The 17814-nt window shown below is 44.7% G+C and overlaps 1 protein-coding gene across 2 annotated transcripts in view; it reads right to left on the reverse strand.

Annotated features, from left to right (window-relative positions):
• Positions 1–17814, reverse strand: part of STRIP2 (striatin interacting protein 2) — a 171891-nt gene that overhangs the window by 100086 nt on the left and 53991 nt on the right. For both annotated transcript variants that reach the window (XM_069229349.1, XM_069229348.1), the window contains exons 6-8: positions 16349–16417; positions 11944–12050; positions 5884–6011 (exon numbers count right to left, since the gene is read on the reverse strand). In XM_069229349.1, the coding sequence (XP_069085450.1) occupies positions 5884–6011; positions 11944–12050; positions 16349–16417 (304 nt within the window). The remainder of the gene's footprint in view (positions 1–5883; positions 6012–11943; positions 12051–16348; positions 16418–17814) is intronic.

A 17814-nucleotide genomic window follows, 5' to 3' on the forward strand; every position in this document is an offset into this window, starting at 1 on the left:
TGCTGGCACGATGCCAGCAGTTGTCAGGTGACCACTCGGTGATGACAGGGGCAGGGGGATCCACTTGTCCGGTGGCTTGGCGGAGACCACATTGTTGGACTGTCTGTTCAACTTTGTTGTCAAAGCTAAGGAACCACACCTTGTTTCTTAGCCTAATCTTTGTCTTGACAACTCCCTCATATAACTCTTGAGCGAGGGACACCATTCACGGAGTCAAGCTGGCTGGCACAACAAGCTGGGGCCCTCTGAGCTGACATCTATCTGCTGACATGGTAAGTTCCTCTCTCAAGTTATGTTGTGACCTGAGCGTGTTTTGGGCTTCCGACATCTTTTGGGGCAGGGTTGTCATGATGGCATCCCACCTTCCTGACCTGGTGGCTGTCATGGCCTGCTGGAGCCAGTTGTCAACCTGGGAGGCATTGATGATGTTGGTCAGCGAAATGGGGAGGGGACATGACGGTTCAATGACAACCCTCACATACTCTTTGGCATCTTCAGCCTCTTGTTCTTCCTAAGGTGTGGCGAGTCAGACGTATTGGGAGAGGTAATCTGCAGGGTTAAGGGTGCCAGGCCGGTACTCCTCGGATAAGTGATAACTCCTGCAGCTGCAGGACCTACTTTTCAATCCATGGCCGGGTTTGAACACTGAGCTTTTAAACAGTGCTATTAGAGGCTTGTGAGCGATACTGACAGTAAATGCGTGTCCATAAAAGTAGAGGTGAAAATGTCTGCTTCCCTAGTGGATCACAAATACCTCCTTCTCGAAAGGGGAGTACTGCTGCTCGGTGGGGGTTTAGAGCACTGCTGGAATAGGCAATGAGGGCCCACTCTCGACACTGTTGTTTCTGGGACAGGGCAGCTCCTATGCCTTTGGGGCTGGCATCCACAAAAAGCTACATGTCCTTGCTTGGGCCGAAGTAGGTGAGTGTGGTGTTGGAAGACAGGGCCTGTTTTGTAACTTGCGAAGACTTCTCTTGTTCAGGTCCCAGTGATGGCGTCGGGTGCAGGTGTGGTCTGGATATCATGGACCTTGGCAGGATTAGGGGTGGTGCTCTTCTCAGAGAAGCGGTACCCAAAAAAGCATATCTTCTCTCAGGAATTACCCCATCTGCATGTGCAAAGTAAGGCCACAGCTTTGGAACCAGTGGAACACTGATCTCAGTCCATGGAGATGTTCTTCCAGAGTAAGGGTGTGGACCATGAACTTGTCACTGACATTCATATGCCTGTAAGGCCTGCCAGCACTCCTCTGATAATGTCCTGAAAGACCTTGACAGCGCTGAAGATGCCAAAGTTGAGGCATTTATATCGTAGCAAACCAAGCTGGTTGGAGAACATGATCACATGCCCGGTACTCGGGCCCCTAGAAGATCGGGTCATAGCCCAACCATATATTCATTTTCGAGAACCACCAGGAGCCAGAGAGTTCCCCCACAGTGTCATCCTTTGTTGATGTTATATGGTATTCTCTCTTTATGTAGCTGTTTAAGAGCCTCATGTCAATGCATATGAGCACTTCCCCCGGTTGTTTTGGCTTGCAGGTAACTACAATTGGCAACCCCCAGGGCATTGGTCCCTCCACTCTTCCGATGATTTTGGCATCTTCCAATTTCTGCAGCTCTGCCTCCACTTTGAATTGAAGGTGGAAGGGCAATTGGCGATGCCGTAACACAACTGGTTGCACCGACTGGTTTATGTGGAGGTGGATTACCCAGTCTTTGAGGCACCCAATGCCCTAGAAGAGTTGGTCAGATCCCTCCAGGAGGGCGTCACCAGCACTGACGTGGGCCCCCAATGTGTACTGGACCAGCTGTAGCTGTTGTGCTGTGTGATAGCTGAGTAGCATGTTAGCCCTTCCTTCTGTGATGTACACTTTCATTTTGATGGCCTACCCTTGGTGACTGATGGTGGTGGTGAAGACAGTTGTCAGCGTGAGGCATGCAAAGGTGCCATAGGCATAGACTCTGGTGGTGGTGGGATGCAGTGCTAGTGGGGAGGCCATTCTTTTGTGCAGCGACAGGAGAAGGATGTTGATTGAGGCCCCTGTGTCGATTTGCACCACTAGTGGCTGTCCGTCGACCTTCACTTGGCACCTGGACGGCATGGTGGATGTGACCTGGGTTTGGTTTGATGACACTTATTACATGAACTATGACCTCATACTCGTCGTTATTGATGTCATAGTCATTCGCTAGCACGGACTCAGTGTCCACCCACTTGGCCGTCTTCTTCCTGTGCCCTTTCACCGAGGGCATTGAGTGACAGACCTTGGCATAAAGATTCATTTTACTGCAGGGTAAGCATTCTCTCTCCTTCGCTGGGAAGTTTCCCACATGACGGGTGGGTACTCAACACCACCTGCATGGTCTGGCAGCTTGCGTCTTGCTGGGAGGCGAGGAGGTGGAGTTCAACTGGTTGATGAGTTCAGCCTGATGGCCCACTGTAGTGTGGCTTCCATGTGGGCGGCTTACAATTGCAACACCTCCTTCAATTTGCCCATGGTGAGGATGTCCCCCATCAACATCCTTACAGCATGTGTTCACAGAGTTTTGATGATGTATACCCCTAGATGAATTTAGCAAGAATTTCATCTTGCCAGTAAGGGAGGATGCATGTGTTCACCAGCTTGCAGAGCCTAGCATAAAATGTGTCCACCGACTCTTCAGGTGTCTATCGGGCTTGTTTGAGCAGGAATCGCTCGAAGTCTGGATTGGCCAAGGGTGCAAAATGAAAGGTTAGGGCCATCTTGAGCATGTCATATGTGTATGGAGGGCCAGCTTCATCTACCGTCTTGGATAGTTTGCTTATTGTGTCGCCATCGAGATGGAGAAGCATGAGTTACCGCCTGTCTCCCTCCTGTCCGACTGCCGCAAAGTATGTTTCTAGATGAGCTACCCATGTCAACCATTTGGCGGTTTGAGAGGATGGCATGCCAGGAACAGCAAAAGGTTCGATGGTGGGTATGACCTACATGTAGACAGATGCCTGGTGCTTGTTGTGGTTTTTCTGGTGCCAGAGGGGGAGATGAGAGGGTGGTGGTGGCTCCTTACCGGCTCCTTGCTATCTGTCTTGGTTGCACCGGGTGGTGATATGGACAGGGTGGTAACTCTCCCTTACAGGCTTTCCCAGGGTGGGAGATGGAGGTGATGTTTCCTGTTGGCTACCCAGTGGTGGAGATGTAAGCCATGTGCAGTGGAGTCTGGCGGGCTGTAGGCCAGAGTACCGCAGCCCTTGAGTGACTTCTGCTGGCCTCGTGCATTGTGCCTGTGGTTTGCAGGCCCGGTGATGCTAGGGGCGCAGGCCGGGTCCTTTTTGCTGTCTTTCCTCCACTCCTTTTGGGCAGCTAAAGTTTTCTGGTGATATGTGGTCTTCTTGTGTTGAGCCAAAATTGAGCAGGGGCGTAAGTCAGGGCCACTGCCCAGAAGATTCCAAAAATTGCGCTCACTGAGCATGTGAGGCAAGGATAGTAGGAGACAGTGCGGGCGGTGGGCCATGAGATGCGGGACTGCCGACCATGTGACTAATTTGAATCACATGTGGCTGGTGGGTGGAGCTGCATTGGATAGATGCGATGCTGTTGGCGAGCACAGCAGACCAGGATGGGCTACATGTTAAAGAGAGGGTGGTCTGATCTCATCCTCGTTGCCAGTTGTGTTCTGGGCCTGGGGGAGCTGGTCAGGGCCCAGGATGCACAGCGGACACGTGTTACACATTCGACCTGATCTGCCACTGGACTGCCTACAAGCAGCCACGCCCATTTATTTATGCCCGTGGTCAGCTGACAGCGGGCGAAACCAATGGATGACATGAGGCCGGAGTAGGGTCTAACAGCATCCCCCACTTCGGCCTACAACACTACAGGCATGGTGAAATGCGGAACTTGACACACGCCTCACAAATGAAACCTGGGAATACTGCTGTCTACAAACCGCGAAATTACTTCTGTGCCTCATTCATTATATAATCATCGGTAGAATGTACTACACCCCGGTGGAACTGCAAAAATGGTGGCTGAGAGAAGACTCCAGCTGTACGCGGTGTGAAGGAGTGCTGTGGGATTCCTCCTCTTAGCAAGGGCATGCCCTGACATCTTCCAATACTGGTAGCAAACAGTCGGGGTGCTTCAGGATATAACTGAGGTCCCCCTGATGAGATCCCCGTCACGGCTCTCCTGGGCTAAGTGAAATATATTTCTTACCAGAAACACACCTGTTCTGTGCTCTTTCACTTCTGCTGGCCAAATGATTAGTTGTCAAACACAGGAGACGTGAACTGACCTATTGCTGCGAGCAAACAGACCACTATGAAGAACTGCTACCTGAAACATCACAGCCTAAAGACGTATAAACAGGATTTAAACCAGTGCTTGAAATGGAAAAATAGAAGTGCAGGTACTCTGCATCAGGGTACCTGCTTGTTTCTGAGAAGTGCCGGTACTCTCCAATGGAAAGCATTACGTTTTTCTTGATAAGTGCAGGTACTCTCCCTCGCAAAATAAAAAAGTGCCGGTACTCCGTACCGGACAGTACCGGCCCATTTAAAGCCCTGGTTTAAACAGTACCCTCTTGATAAACCAGTTCCGGAGACGACTCCTCCAGAACCACCGTAAGCCACCTGGAGGTTGTTAGGGCAAAACTGGGCCGTTCACTGTGAGGAAGGAGGGAGTAAGCCTGAAATATAGCGGAGGTGAATATTTGAGTCTGGTGTTCACATAACGGTAAATGCAAGGTATGGTTCTTTTGTTGTGATCTGTGGCCATTCTTTAACGAAAAAAAAAACTCTTCAATAAAAAATAAAATAGATAAAAAAGGAAATCAAAATAGCAGAATACCACTGGCGCCATTTCACTAAAGATCACAGGGTAGCAGAATTCCCACCACACACCCTCTGAACCTACTTCCCATGGTGATACAGAATAAGTGCCATAGCATGATATATTGGCTTGATAATGTCAAAAGAAATAGCATCAAAAAGTACTGGACTATGATAAATCCAAAGGAAGTAGTAGGAACATTCCTACATTAAGTGTAAAATAAATAGAAATTGCACAATCAAAGTTAGGTGGGCGAAAAAGAGGTGTAGGCAACAATTGAGGCACTGGGGTATAATACCAATAAATTAACTATAACATCTCTTTGAAGCATGTATTTATGTATATACATTTCATATAGTGCAAGACTGGCTGGGAAGCAATAGAGTGGTGTACATAGCAGCCTGGGAGAATGGACTCAGGAGCGGGGAATGCATGAGTGTGAAAGAGAGGTATCAGAAAGAGGCTTAGTGGTGTCACAATTCCAACTCCTTGTAACCCCTCAATAATGCCCATCATTTATTCCGCTACAGAATGCCTGCCTATGAAGTTCGTGCCGATTCCCTCAGGATGATGCACATAAGCAGCCATATCTCCACTTCCTGGAGAAGAGATGGCTGACATGAAAGAAGAGCCACAGGGGTTACACTACCATAAAGCAGGGGCACTGGGAGGACCGCGGAGATCATTTGTGTGACAAGTCCCCTGGTAATCCGTTCATCTTTTTCAGGGAGTCTCTCAGAGCCCTCCTCTTCCTTGGCATTGGCCACTTACCAAAGCCAAAGGACACCAGTTGGCTGCACTCCACCTTCTCTTTCCACCCAATAAGACAGTGAAAGATAAGAGCAGAGTAAGAAGAAAGAAATTGTGCTTCGGAGAAAAGATAAACTAAGTGAAATAATATAAGAGAATGGAAAGGTACAGAATCATGTTTTGTTTTCTAGGTGACTCAACAACTACTCCATCCGATGCCTGTAAGTGTGTGTTTAGCGCTCTGCACCACTCTCTGAGAGAGAAACCTTTGTTTGTGTCTATCACATCTGCATGCGAAGCCCCTACTGCACAGCACTCACCAACACCACCTTCCACAGCAGCAGTAGTACTTTCTTCATGGGAAAATGAGGTGCATGTCCGCTGCAGAACTTCGTCACCATAGTGAAGAGCAATAGTGCAAAAGGTTCTTCAGTCTGCACTGGAAAACCTGATGAGACAGGGAAAGAAATGATGGACAGAATGACAAAAACGCCTTCAACATTGCACTTCCTGAGTGTTTTACTATTGTGCACAGGTTGTGGATCTTCGTATGATAGTGACCATCAATCTTTGCCTTCCGCCGAGATGTCAAGGAGCTGAGGTAGCATTGGACACAATGTTCTTTCATCCATCCAATGACTTTGTTCAGCTGGAGACACATATCTCACACCTGTGACATTTTAGTTCTCAATTCTCAACGTTAGAACAATATATTGATCATAAAAAAGAATAAATAGCTTCTAATGAGCTTCCACGTTGGGAAAGTGGCAGGTCATAAAGCAAGCCAAAAAAAAAAACAACTATCAAAGGCGCTAAGGTGTGCTGAGGCATCAACAAGGATAAGGGAGGCTGGGTCCTCGCTTTTGGATGATAAAGAGATAATCCACGATGGTGCAGAATCCTCCTTATGCTACGGTAGAAACAAGCATGCACATAAAGGATGTCACAAGTAAAAGTCGGGTTTAACCATACATTTTCAATTGTTTGGCTAGAAACAATATGTTAGCAAGTGATTTGGGATTGCTGAGTTCTCTTGATAACTTTGGTTACTAAGGCTGGATCCAAATTCAGATGATAGATGTGTGATTGTGAGGAGGCAATGATATGTGGTGATAGGAATGATAAAATAAGCAGGCATTACTCACGGTTACCCTGCATATTTGAAAACTCCACTTTCTACAAGCAGGAGCTGTTTGACAGCTCTAGCTTGCAGAAAGCAGAGTTATGTTTGCTTTTGCTTGGTGGGAGCTGTCAGCAAAGGCAAACAGCTATATCCCAGGGTTGAGTACCCCGGGACATAGCAGGCACCGGCCCGGGGTGGCGAGGGTACGGGGGCAGTCCCCAGGGCCATGTATGGCCCCCTTCCCCCTCCAATGTTGTATTTGCCCTGGGGAGGTGGTGGTCTTCGGGGACAGAGATCCGCACTAGACCCTGTTCATTCTTTTATTTGAGCCCCAGGGAGGTGGCAGTTGCCAGGGCTGCGGGGGGCCACGCAGTCCCCCTCTGCATTTTTATCTATGGTTGCCACAGGGAGGTGGCAGTTTCTGGGGATAATAAAAGCCCACCTCCTTTTTAAAACCCTCATGCCCCTGGGTCCTGGCCACCGGGGGCAAAAGAAAAGAAAGGGGCGGGATCTGCAGATTCGGATTTTTCTGCCATTTATAAAAAATGTTTTTTAGCCTTGGCAGGGACCCTGAGCAATGCCTAGATTAAGGCTAGGGCCTCAGGATGATCCTACCCTGGCCCCTTTTATTTTTTTTCACTTTTTTGTGGGACTCGGCTGAAGAAGAGTCCCAAGATGGCTGCCAACACTAGCTGAAGTGTTGGCGCCCAATCAGATATCAGCACGGGGACAGTTGTATTCACGCCCTTAGATATCTATATTTTTTAAACCCTCATATCTCCAAAACTACTAAATGGATTTACACCAAATCAAAAAAGCATGCTTTCTGGACCAAGAGTTAGCTTTCTGCCAAATTTGGTGTAATTCCGGTCAGCGGCTCGGGCTGTATTTGTGTTAAAAAATTTAAAAAATCCCATTGACATAGAATGGGGAAAAGTGTTTTGGGATCCCCCTTTCTCTCTACCCAACTTGGTGGATCACCTCAAAACTTTTAAGACAGCAGCTGAACTGACCAAAGCATACATTTTGAAAATTTCGTGAAGATTCCTCAAACGGCACCAAAGTTATTGACAAAACAAAAAAATGATAAGTCTATGGAAAAATGGTCCTAACTATAACTACCTACTGCCAGTAGGGTATGGGTATATATATATATATATATATATATATATTCACTAAAGAGAAAAGAGAACTTTAGGTAGTTCCCAAGTTTTGCTGGAGAGCAGCTCCAGTCTACAGCACCCAACAACACCAACGACCAGCTCACCTCAAATGTCTGCTTTTCTAGCTAAGTTTTTAAGCATCGGATTAGCACAGTGCTATCCACGCCGAGCTAGAAAGGGACAACGTCTTTTGCCATTCATACAGCAAAGTCTTTAAGCATAGGATTAGCACAGTGCCATCCTTGCCAAGCTGTAAATGACAAAAGCCTTTCACCACTCCAGGCTCAGTATTACAGCTTTGAATTGGTAAAATACAACCAAACCAACCTGGAATGAGCAAAAGCAACCCTTGACACGTTTCCCTATTATTATAGCTCTTCGGGGAGGTTTAGCTTTGTCCAGACAAAAGGGAGCACCTTTCAGGCATAGAGGGATGCATGAATTATGCAAAAGAGAAAAGAGACCTCAGGGTAGTTCTCAAGTATAGGTGCAGAGCAGCTCCAGAATAGAGCACTCTACAACACCAGCGACACTTTAAATTTGCTCACTTCAAATGTATTTTTTGACATATATATATATATATTTATACACATACACACACTTACCTGCTATATACTTACCATTTTGTTCTAAAGGCATGCACGTGGTAAAGGCATATATGTGGTAAAGGCAATGCGTTGGAAAGGCATGGCCATTGCACGGTAAAGGATGCAAGGTAAAGGCATTACGTGGTAAAGACTGCCTTGTAAAGGATGTTTCCCTTTCAGGAACATCCTATTACCGGAGCCAGGAACAGTAAATTATCTTGACCGTAAGATTTAAGGACATTTACCAGACACCCCACATTCCCGACATATTTAAGGACAAAATAGTTTAACATTCATAATTCTGGTCCTAGTACGTTTCATATGTTCCCAGTAAGTGCTTAGAATGGATTACCTGAGTTCAATGTAGCTGTAGTACGAGCACAATGAACAAAGATGTACTGTATTTTTGTTGCCTGAAAAAAATCCTCTAAAATTAATCTAAACGGGTAGCATTCACTGGAGGTTCTATGGTTCAGTCCTGTGCATGATGAGTGAAGTAGTATAGACTGCATTGTTTCCATTCTTTATTTCTGGCAGTGTACTCATTCTTCCCTTGGTTGGGGTAGTACCTGGCCATGGGTCTTTACTTCTCCACAGATGGGTGAGCCAAACACAACCTCACATTGCGTATGCCGGGTCCTGATGTTACACAATACCCTTAATGGTGTTTATGAGGTGTTCTGACACAACCACATTATAACCATTGTTTGTTAAAGGCTCAGTTCATATGAAGAGCTTGACAAACAAACTACTTGTGTATGAGACATGTCTGACATGCCATTCAAATTTTCAATCAGCTTGCAGCCGAAGTTCTTACACTTTATTCATGATTTGGGTTGAAAGAGGAGGTTTAGAAAAGCAATGCCTAATCAGGTTTAGAATGTATTAGAATAATCTATGTGCTCTCACTTAAAGAGTTCTGAGTAGTACCTAATGTATATTTTTTACAGCAGGCAGAGGCATTTAAATTTCACCTATACTGTTACTGGAACAGAATGAAGAGCCTTCTTGGACTTACTTGCACACTGCTTACAGCAGGAATCTTCACTTCAGTATGGAATTTACTACTAAAGTGAGAAGGACTTCTCTGTATCTTTGGTGTGTCTAGGTATATTGATGATATTTCATGGGATCAAACAACAATTGATGTGACGAAAACCCTGTGGCACTGGTGAGCGCATTGGAGCTCTCGCATGTGGACTCCCTTGTTGGCATGGAGGTTTTCCAGAGATGCACTGGATTGCCTGCAAATCAAGCAAGATCTTCTCCACCATGGAGTGGCTCTCTTCCCACTCCCATTCCTGCAGGTGCGTCTAAAGTGAGACTTCCGCCCATTGCATACAGAAAAGCTCACAAAGTGCAGGACCCTCAGGCTATTCTACATTACCAAAGATTGGTTGTGAGTTATCCATCTTCCCCTCTGAATCTGTATTTCAGGTCGCAATAATATTCAGGATCAAAGTCAGATCCTCTTTAGTTTGACCTGGCACAAATCTGTAGTCCTAGCAAATCTCTCCCCAAACCCAAACTACTGCAAAGTATTTTGTTTTGGCCTTCCGCAGATTAACCAACTTCTGCATTTTCAAAATATGGCTGTGTGTCTCACTTTAGGCCTTCCTCATTCTAATATTTCTCAGTATCTTGCTTCCCTTCATTGGCTCCCCATTCAGAAGCATATTATTAGGACTGTGTGTACATGTCACAAAACCTACTTTGGTGCTAGGCCTATGTTCATTTGTGAGTGCCTGAAACTCTACAGACTGTCCGAACCCGCTGTTCATCTGATGCAGCCTTCTGATCGTACTCACTTTAAATGATCCTGATGGGGAGGGGTGGTAGATCATTCATTTTTCTTGCCCCAAAACTGTGGAATTCTCTTTGTAGTTCCATTCTAAAAATGCCATCCCGCTTGGTATTTCAGAAAGTCACTAAAACATTGGTATTCACCTCAGCCATGGCCTAGTAAATCTTATCATCTGACGCAATTAGATAAGCCCAGACATACCTCTGCGAAGTCAAGTTTCCTCTTTCTTTCTTTCTTTCTTTCTTTCTTTCTTTCTTTCTTTCTTTCTTTCTTTCTTTCTTTCTTTCTTTCATTCATTCATTCATTCATTCATTCATTCATTGTCTGGAGAGTTTTCCAATACTAGGTGCATATAATCTGGATATTAGATAGGAGAGGCACTATGAGCCACAAGGGCTAGCAGGAAATTTGTCAGATAATTATACAACTAGGAGGCAAAAGCAGTGAAAGTGCATGCATAGGGAACTGCACCTCATACAGTATACCTGGTGGAAATGCCAGTATTTTCCCTCCTAAATAGGAAACATATTCACCATTGATGGTCAGGCTTTCAGACTTCATATCTATGGTTAGGTTTATCACGCAAAGCAAATATATTCAGTGCAAGATGACAATCATAATCACCCAAACAAGTAACCCCCAAGGATACATTTACGTCCTATGCAAGATACTCAGATGCACACACACTATTCACACAACCGGCCCATTTCCAGGTGAGGTCAATAAATTGATCTACTTATTCATTAATAATACCCCATAATACCTCAGCTTCTTTATTCATAAAACTCCGCTATTATGGCAGTTCTATTCACCTACCTAACTCTAAAAACTGAAGTTGCTGCCCTGTGTTGGGGGAAAAGGTGGCAGCGGAACAGCGCCTTATCTAATAAGATATAGCGCTGTTCTGCTCATTCCCTGCACTGGTTCACTTTAGGCAGCCGTGCATCAATGCACACACCCTTGCACCTTAGTGTAAGGGTGTGTTTGTTCTGTAGGGTATAGTAGTTTTTGTATAGGATGGGGACTGTTCCAGTACATAAAATATCCTTTATTACTTTTCCTTCTTTGTATGTGTGCTGTACAATTTAGCACTCATTCAGAGTAGGTAAAACAAGGAGAAATGAAAACACTTCTCCTCATTATGGCTGCCTCTATGAGGAATAGGATTTTGAACCAAATCCCACTGTACAATTCTTTGTGGATAAGGATTTGCAACAAAACCAATGGTTGAATAGGAACGCCCATTCACCACCCATGGAATGCCCACTTGACACAAATTAATGCAAAGCAGCATATAGAGCAACTTTATGTTATTTTGATAAACTATCAAACTCAAATCCTGATTATTCTGTATAGTAAATTGCAGTATAACACTTTACTTTGCGGGTTGTGTTACAAAACTTTACAAAATGAACGCAAACCTGGCACAGAACATTAGTAAATCTGATTGGGAATGGCTTGGGGCACAATGGTACATCTGTTCTTTGTCTTGTTTCAGGGTTCCTGCAACACATGATGATGCTATTACAGCGAGTGATAGCCAACCTTGGTTTAGAGATTAACATGGATTTAAGTCCCGTGGCACAGTGTTTTTTGAGCATGAAAATCTTTTTTTTTTAATCAAATCAGGACGATAGCCTGAAGTACGGATTGTGAGGAAGACCCAAGAGATCTCCAATTGTTTATGGTAATTTCCTACTTACTGAGCTCAGTCTTGAAAGTCTCCTTGGCGATTCCCCAGTCAGGTCTATCAGACTCAATTGGGAGTCGAATGTTCTCCACCATCAGGTACATGGCACTCAAGAGTACCCTGGAAAAAAAGAACTTTCTTAACGCACATCAATGCGAAGAAATGGGGGCCACATGAGTCAACATAGAAGCATGCTGTGAGGCAATAATGGACTGTCCCCTCCAGATTAGATCCCTTAAAAAAAAACACCCATCATAAACTCCTGGTGCCCACCAACATTTGAAGAATGGCACTAATGCAGATAACTTCGCAAGTATCGCCAGCACATACAGCACTAGCCTAAAATTATTTTCATATTTTAAGGAGCTGGTATTTGCTTATTTAAGGTACAAAAATAGGTCAAAAATCCCAAACTGATTTGGAGCCAGGGACTCTGTGACAAAAGTGCAGAAAAGAAGAGTAAATTGCGGCCACAGTATCTCTTTAACAATCACTTGCTGCAGACATTAGAATTTAAAGTTGCAGCTCCCACGGCATTTCTACTGAACCCCTATCTTGCTTGTCTCTATTTATGGTTCACGTCACTGGTGTTTGTCTTCAGCATCATGTGTGCATTTTAAGTGACCAAACTAGAGTGACCTTTGTGGACGGCATAGAGGTCCCGAGCACTCCAAAGAGGTCGAAGATTCACAGTTGTATTGGGTCTTTATTTTAATTAGATTACATTTTCGTCATTCAAATTCATTATAACTCTAGTCCACAGGTGTTTGGGAGGACTTGTTTTTATTATTGAGGCATCTCAGAGTGTTTAGTTTAACCCTATTTACAATAGAAAACGATTATGTGATATTTGCATTGACTGTAGCTGTTCACACTATCAGTAGATTGGGTGTTTTGTAGGCGGTCATAAGACATGATGGTTCAGTTACAACATTAATTACTACTAGTTCTATAATTCATGCACACAATCTTGTGATGGTACTTATATCTTTTTGCTTTAGATTTCAGACATATTGAAGGATCTACAAAATATTTGTGTAATTGTGCCATTTGTTCTGTGTAGGTGGCGACTGACAAGATCAAGTCCGGGGCTGGTGAGGGGGGGTTTAATTTAATATTGGTCAATGGGATTCATTTTGCGGCGTGTTAGTAACACAATCAATATACATTGGTGTACTTGATGTTTATGACAAAACTATAACTAACTTAATCTTTCCAAGATATTGGTTTTGTGCGTTGCAGCTAATGATGACTTTGGCTTTTTAGTTTTGAAGAATTGCTCTTAATATTAACAATATGTGAGTCATTTGCCTATCACACGGTGTCTGTATTTACTCATGGGGACTATCTTGCCACAATTTTGACTTTAGATTTTGGGTGATAAATTCTCTGGTGTGTCATAATAGGCTGACCAATGTATTTGGCTATTTACAACAATACAGTGTTGGTTTATATATGTTTGATTTTCACATTGATTTTATTATCCGTTCCTCTGAAATTTGAATTTGTCCCTTCTGTACTTCACTGTGATATTGGTAATGGTAAATTATTATGGATTTGGATTATAATTCATGATTGTATTCTCTTAATTTTATTTTATGTATCTATTCTAGCACTGATGAAGTTGAGGGTAAATTTAACCGCAATTAAACATTTTTTTCTAGAGTAATAACAAGCTTGAGTGACGAGAAGTTAATCTAATGAAATAAAAGTATACGATTACATAATACAACTGTGAATCTGAGACCTCTTTGGAGTGCTTGGGACCTCTATGCAATTCTTGGACTGTGTCCGAGGAGTTCTTGGTGGTAACCCTGCTCCCTACCTTACCCAGCCACCAAAAATCATTTTGACTTTTGTGGATGTTGCAACAGTTCAGGTGTTGGCATTAGTCCTGTTTGCGAGTTTCTGGTGTTTACCGCCAGACAGGTCCCATATAACATAAAACAACAGTGGTTTGTGCATAAACAAATTGCAGACATGCTCCCCCATTATTCAGATGACCAAAATTCTGCAGTTGTCAGAGGTGATGTGACACATTGCTACAGTGCACAATAGTGTGACAAAGTCCCAAAGTCACTGTTACAGAGAATCCCTTTTACCCGATCGATGCGCCAGTAGTTAGCCTATTCATTCAGGTGTGCAGGTGGCCTGAAGACTCCCATGAGTATATGGATGCCATCCTTCACTCCATCAACACTGGGGTGCCACCGGACAGGCTTGTTATGGGATCTGAATATGCAAACCATGCCTGTTTGGACTCAGGGCCAGGTTGGTGCCCTTTTTTCTGGGTTTGTGAGGGAACACCAGACATGCACCAGGCTGAGTGAAGTTGTTGCTTTTTCAGGACTGGCTTGCCAGCAGAGCTGTTTGCCAGACCTATTATTACCATGTTTTTACATATACATAGAATGGGCTTTGGTCCCGCCTAGAGGACAATTTCTCTCTCATTTTATGTTATTAGCTGCTGCATCATTCCACCTCCTATTGTCAGCTCATCATCTCCCTCACTAGGAACCCAGCCACCGCCAAGAATAACCTGTTTGCCGGACTCCTCGACATCACCAACTGGATGTCAGCAAGCCACCTCAAATTGAACTCAGACAAAACAGAGATCATCATCTTCGGCCCCAACAAGGCAGCATAGAACGACTCCTGGTGGCCCACCACCCTTGGACCACCCCAACACCGACCAGCCACGCACGCAACCTTGGCATCATACTGGACTCGTCTCTATCCATGACCCAGCAAATTAACGCCATATCATCCTCCTGCTTCAACACCCTTTGCATGCTACGCAAGACTTTCAAATGGATCCCTTTAGAAACAAGAACAGTTACCCATGCCCTCATAAGCAGCAGACTGGACTATGGCAATGCCCTCTATGCAGGGACCACAGCCAAGCTTCAAAGAAAACTCCAGCGAATCCAGAGCGCAGCCGCACGTCTCATCCTCAACCTCCCTCGCCACAAACACATATTCACTCACCTCAGATCCCTACACTGGCTGCCCATCAACAAAAGGATAATTTTCAAAATCCTTGTCCATGCTCACAAAGCCGTCCACGACACTGGACCAGCCTAACTCAATGAACGAGTCAACTTCCACATACCAACTCGATAGCTCCACTCCGCAGACCTCACCCTTGCTACAGTCCCCCGCATCCAACGCACCACCTCCGGCGGCAGATCCTTCTCCCACCTCGCTGCCAAGACCTGGAACTCCCTCCCTACCAACCTACGCAAGGCCCAGGACCTCCTAACCTTCAGAAAGCAGCTAAAAACATGGCTTTTCAAGCAGTAACCGTCCCCACCAAGCGCCTTGAGACCCTACCGGGTGAGTAGTGTGCTTAAGAAATTATTTGATTGATTGTTTGATTATTGAGTGCTTGCATTCCAATGCAGGAGAGACTATTTTACAACACAAAAGTGCACTGAATCATTACACATTACATTGTGTATCTCCTAGATGAGTTGTAAACAAAAAGCAATCTTTTTTTCTTTTTCACTGAATAAGTCCTAAATATATTAGGGCAGTTTGAATGCCCGGCCTACAGGCTTTGCCAGTGCTTGTTTAATTTCATTGTTGCAGATCGTCTGATAGCCCATTTGGGGATATCACACCCTTTTGCATGATCTCCAAATGAGGCATATGGTTGCATAGATGCCACTCGATGAGTTCATGTGTAGATCAATGGAGGTAACACAGAGGCATTTGAGGTCTCTGGTGGAAATAAGTAGAGTGGAGGAGGTGATCGCTCTCCAGTGGAGGTGTGGTTCTACTGGGTGAAGCACTGGTTCAACAATGAGAAACTATTTATGGTAAATGCACAAAGCTCCTTTCCAGCGGGAGTGGAGGTGTACCCTTCAGGATTCAATGGGAACCTGGGATGTGTACAATTGTGTAATCATAGTGTAAGAGCATGCACACCGCTAAGGACCAAAAAGAGCCTGTTCTGTTGAGTAGACAAGCAAATGGATGGAGAAGATGAGCATATCAGTAGTTACCTGCAGTCAATGTCTGTGTATCTCTGTGTGTCTGTGAGCTGGTGAGTAGAGGCACCAAGACTCCAATATAATGACTGTCTTGTGCACACCAACTTGTGGAGAACTTTAGGCTTTTGTAAAAGCCACCAGGGTTTCTTCCTGACACTAGAAGTGGTGCTGAACGGAAGGGTTTGCATCACTGATGGCTTTCAGCCTACTCAGTAGGCCTATTCAAGACACTTGCTAGGCCTGATGGTACTCTAGGGAAACATGGCTATGTCCTTCAAAAGTATTGACATGTTCACTAGTGCAACACACATTGGCAGCCCCCTTTTAAAATTTAGATTATCTGCCCTCCCTTTTTTTTTTATAGATTGTTTCATTTATGTTGAACGGTACCATGGTAACTGGAATATGAAAACAAAAAGTTACCTTAGCTCAGTGCTGTCTGCCAGGGAGATGGCCGGCTTCCTCAAGGCGCTACTGCAAGCCTGGATATTACTTAAACCATGAGAGAGAAGAAGGGGTTTGTTAAAAAGAATTGAGAGCTAAAAACATTACTCAGCCACACCTTCAGTAAATAGAACACTCAAAAGGACCCATCAAACACCCCCCCTGCCCACGATGAATTTCCAGATGACCAATTGCAACTTATTCCTACTAGATCGAGATACCGCATATGCCTTATGAGATCATTCAGTGGAAGACTGAGAAATTAAGATCAATTTTACTTGTTGAAGAAAACACCCACCAAATCCAAACACTCCAATGAAAACTAATAATGATCCTATGAACCAGATCCCACAGGTAGACTGGTATAACCATCCGGGAAGTGGCTTCATGCAGCTCCTAGATCTGTACGTAATCAGTTCTTTTCGGGGCTCATCGTTAACCAATGAAAACAAATAAACTGCAGCAGTAAACTGGTTCTGTAAAAAAGTGATACCTGCAATGTCCTGTAATTAAACATGCACTGGCATTTTCGGTGCTGGACTTTCCACGTGCGCTTCTACACGCATATAAGATGTGCCAATGATGACAATACATGGGAGGCAAAAACGAAGTCGTTGATTGTCCCATTGACTAGTGCTCGATAAACTCTGCCCTGCTTGGCCCATTAGATTTCAGCATGAGTTTGCTTATGCTACTGCTGTTGCCTCCATCTTTACCCCCCCACTTTATCTCTGGCCCCAGTCTTCACCCTAGGTAACCTGACCTTATAAGAGGCTAGAGGGTGAGCAATCCCAGAGACAGCTGGGTGGAGCAGTGCAAGGGGACTGGTAGGAGGTTTGTACTGGGGTGGGGAGAGCACACCGAGAATGCATTCAGTGACGTCTTTCAGCCTTGCAAACATCTTGAGTGCTCATGTGAAGGAATGGACATGTATGGATGAGACAGCTGGGGGTATCAGAAAGGAAAAAGGGTGAGATAGTGGACGGCTGATGGGAAGACGAGGAACAGTAGTCCACCACCTTGGTCAAAGAATGCAAATGTTGCACTCCACACAACAACATGGTTGGTCAACTGCCATTTGGCTGAATTATCATGCGAAAAGCAATTTGTCATAAATCTAAGAATCCATCCTCGCCCTGCACAGAGAACTTGTAGAAGGCAGCATAAATCACTGAATGATCTTGTATATTGTCCCTGGTTGCAGGAGGTCTCTTCTTTCTACAATCTTTAAATATTCTTTATGTGGATTATGTCATTTCCCAAGGGTTGTTTCTAACAATCTCTTTCAAGAAACGAGGAGCACAAAGATCGACTGGAGGGTGAGAAGCTTGAAGCCTTCAATGCTGCCAGAGTCAGGGTTCCTACACTCGGTGAATAATACAGCCCAGCAGCAGATGAGCTCATTCAATGAGTTTATTTGACCCCAGCCGATGTCAATTGAACAT

This window comes from Pleurodeles waltl, chromosome 4_1, assembly GCF_031143425.1.
Source record: "Pleurodeles waltl isolate 20211129_DDA chromosome 4_1, aPleWal1.hap1.20221129, whole genome shotgun sequence".
NCBI lineage: Eukaryota > Metazoa > Chordata > Amphibia > Caudata > Salamandridae > Pleurodeles > Pleurodeles waltl.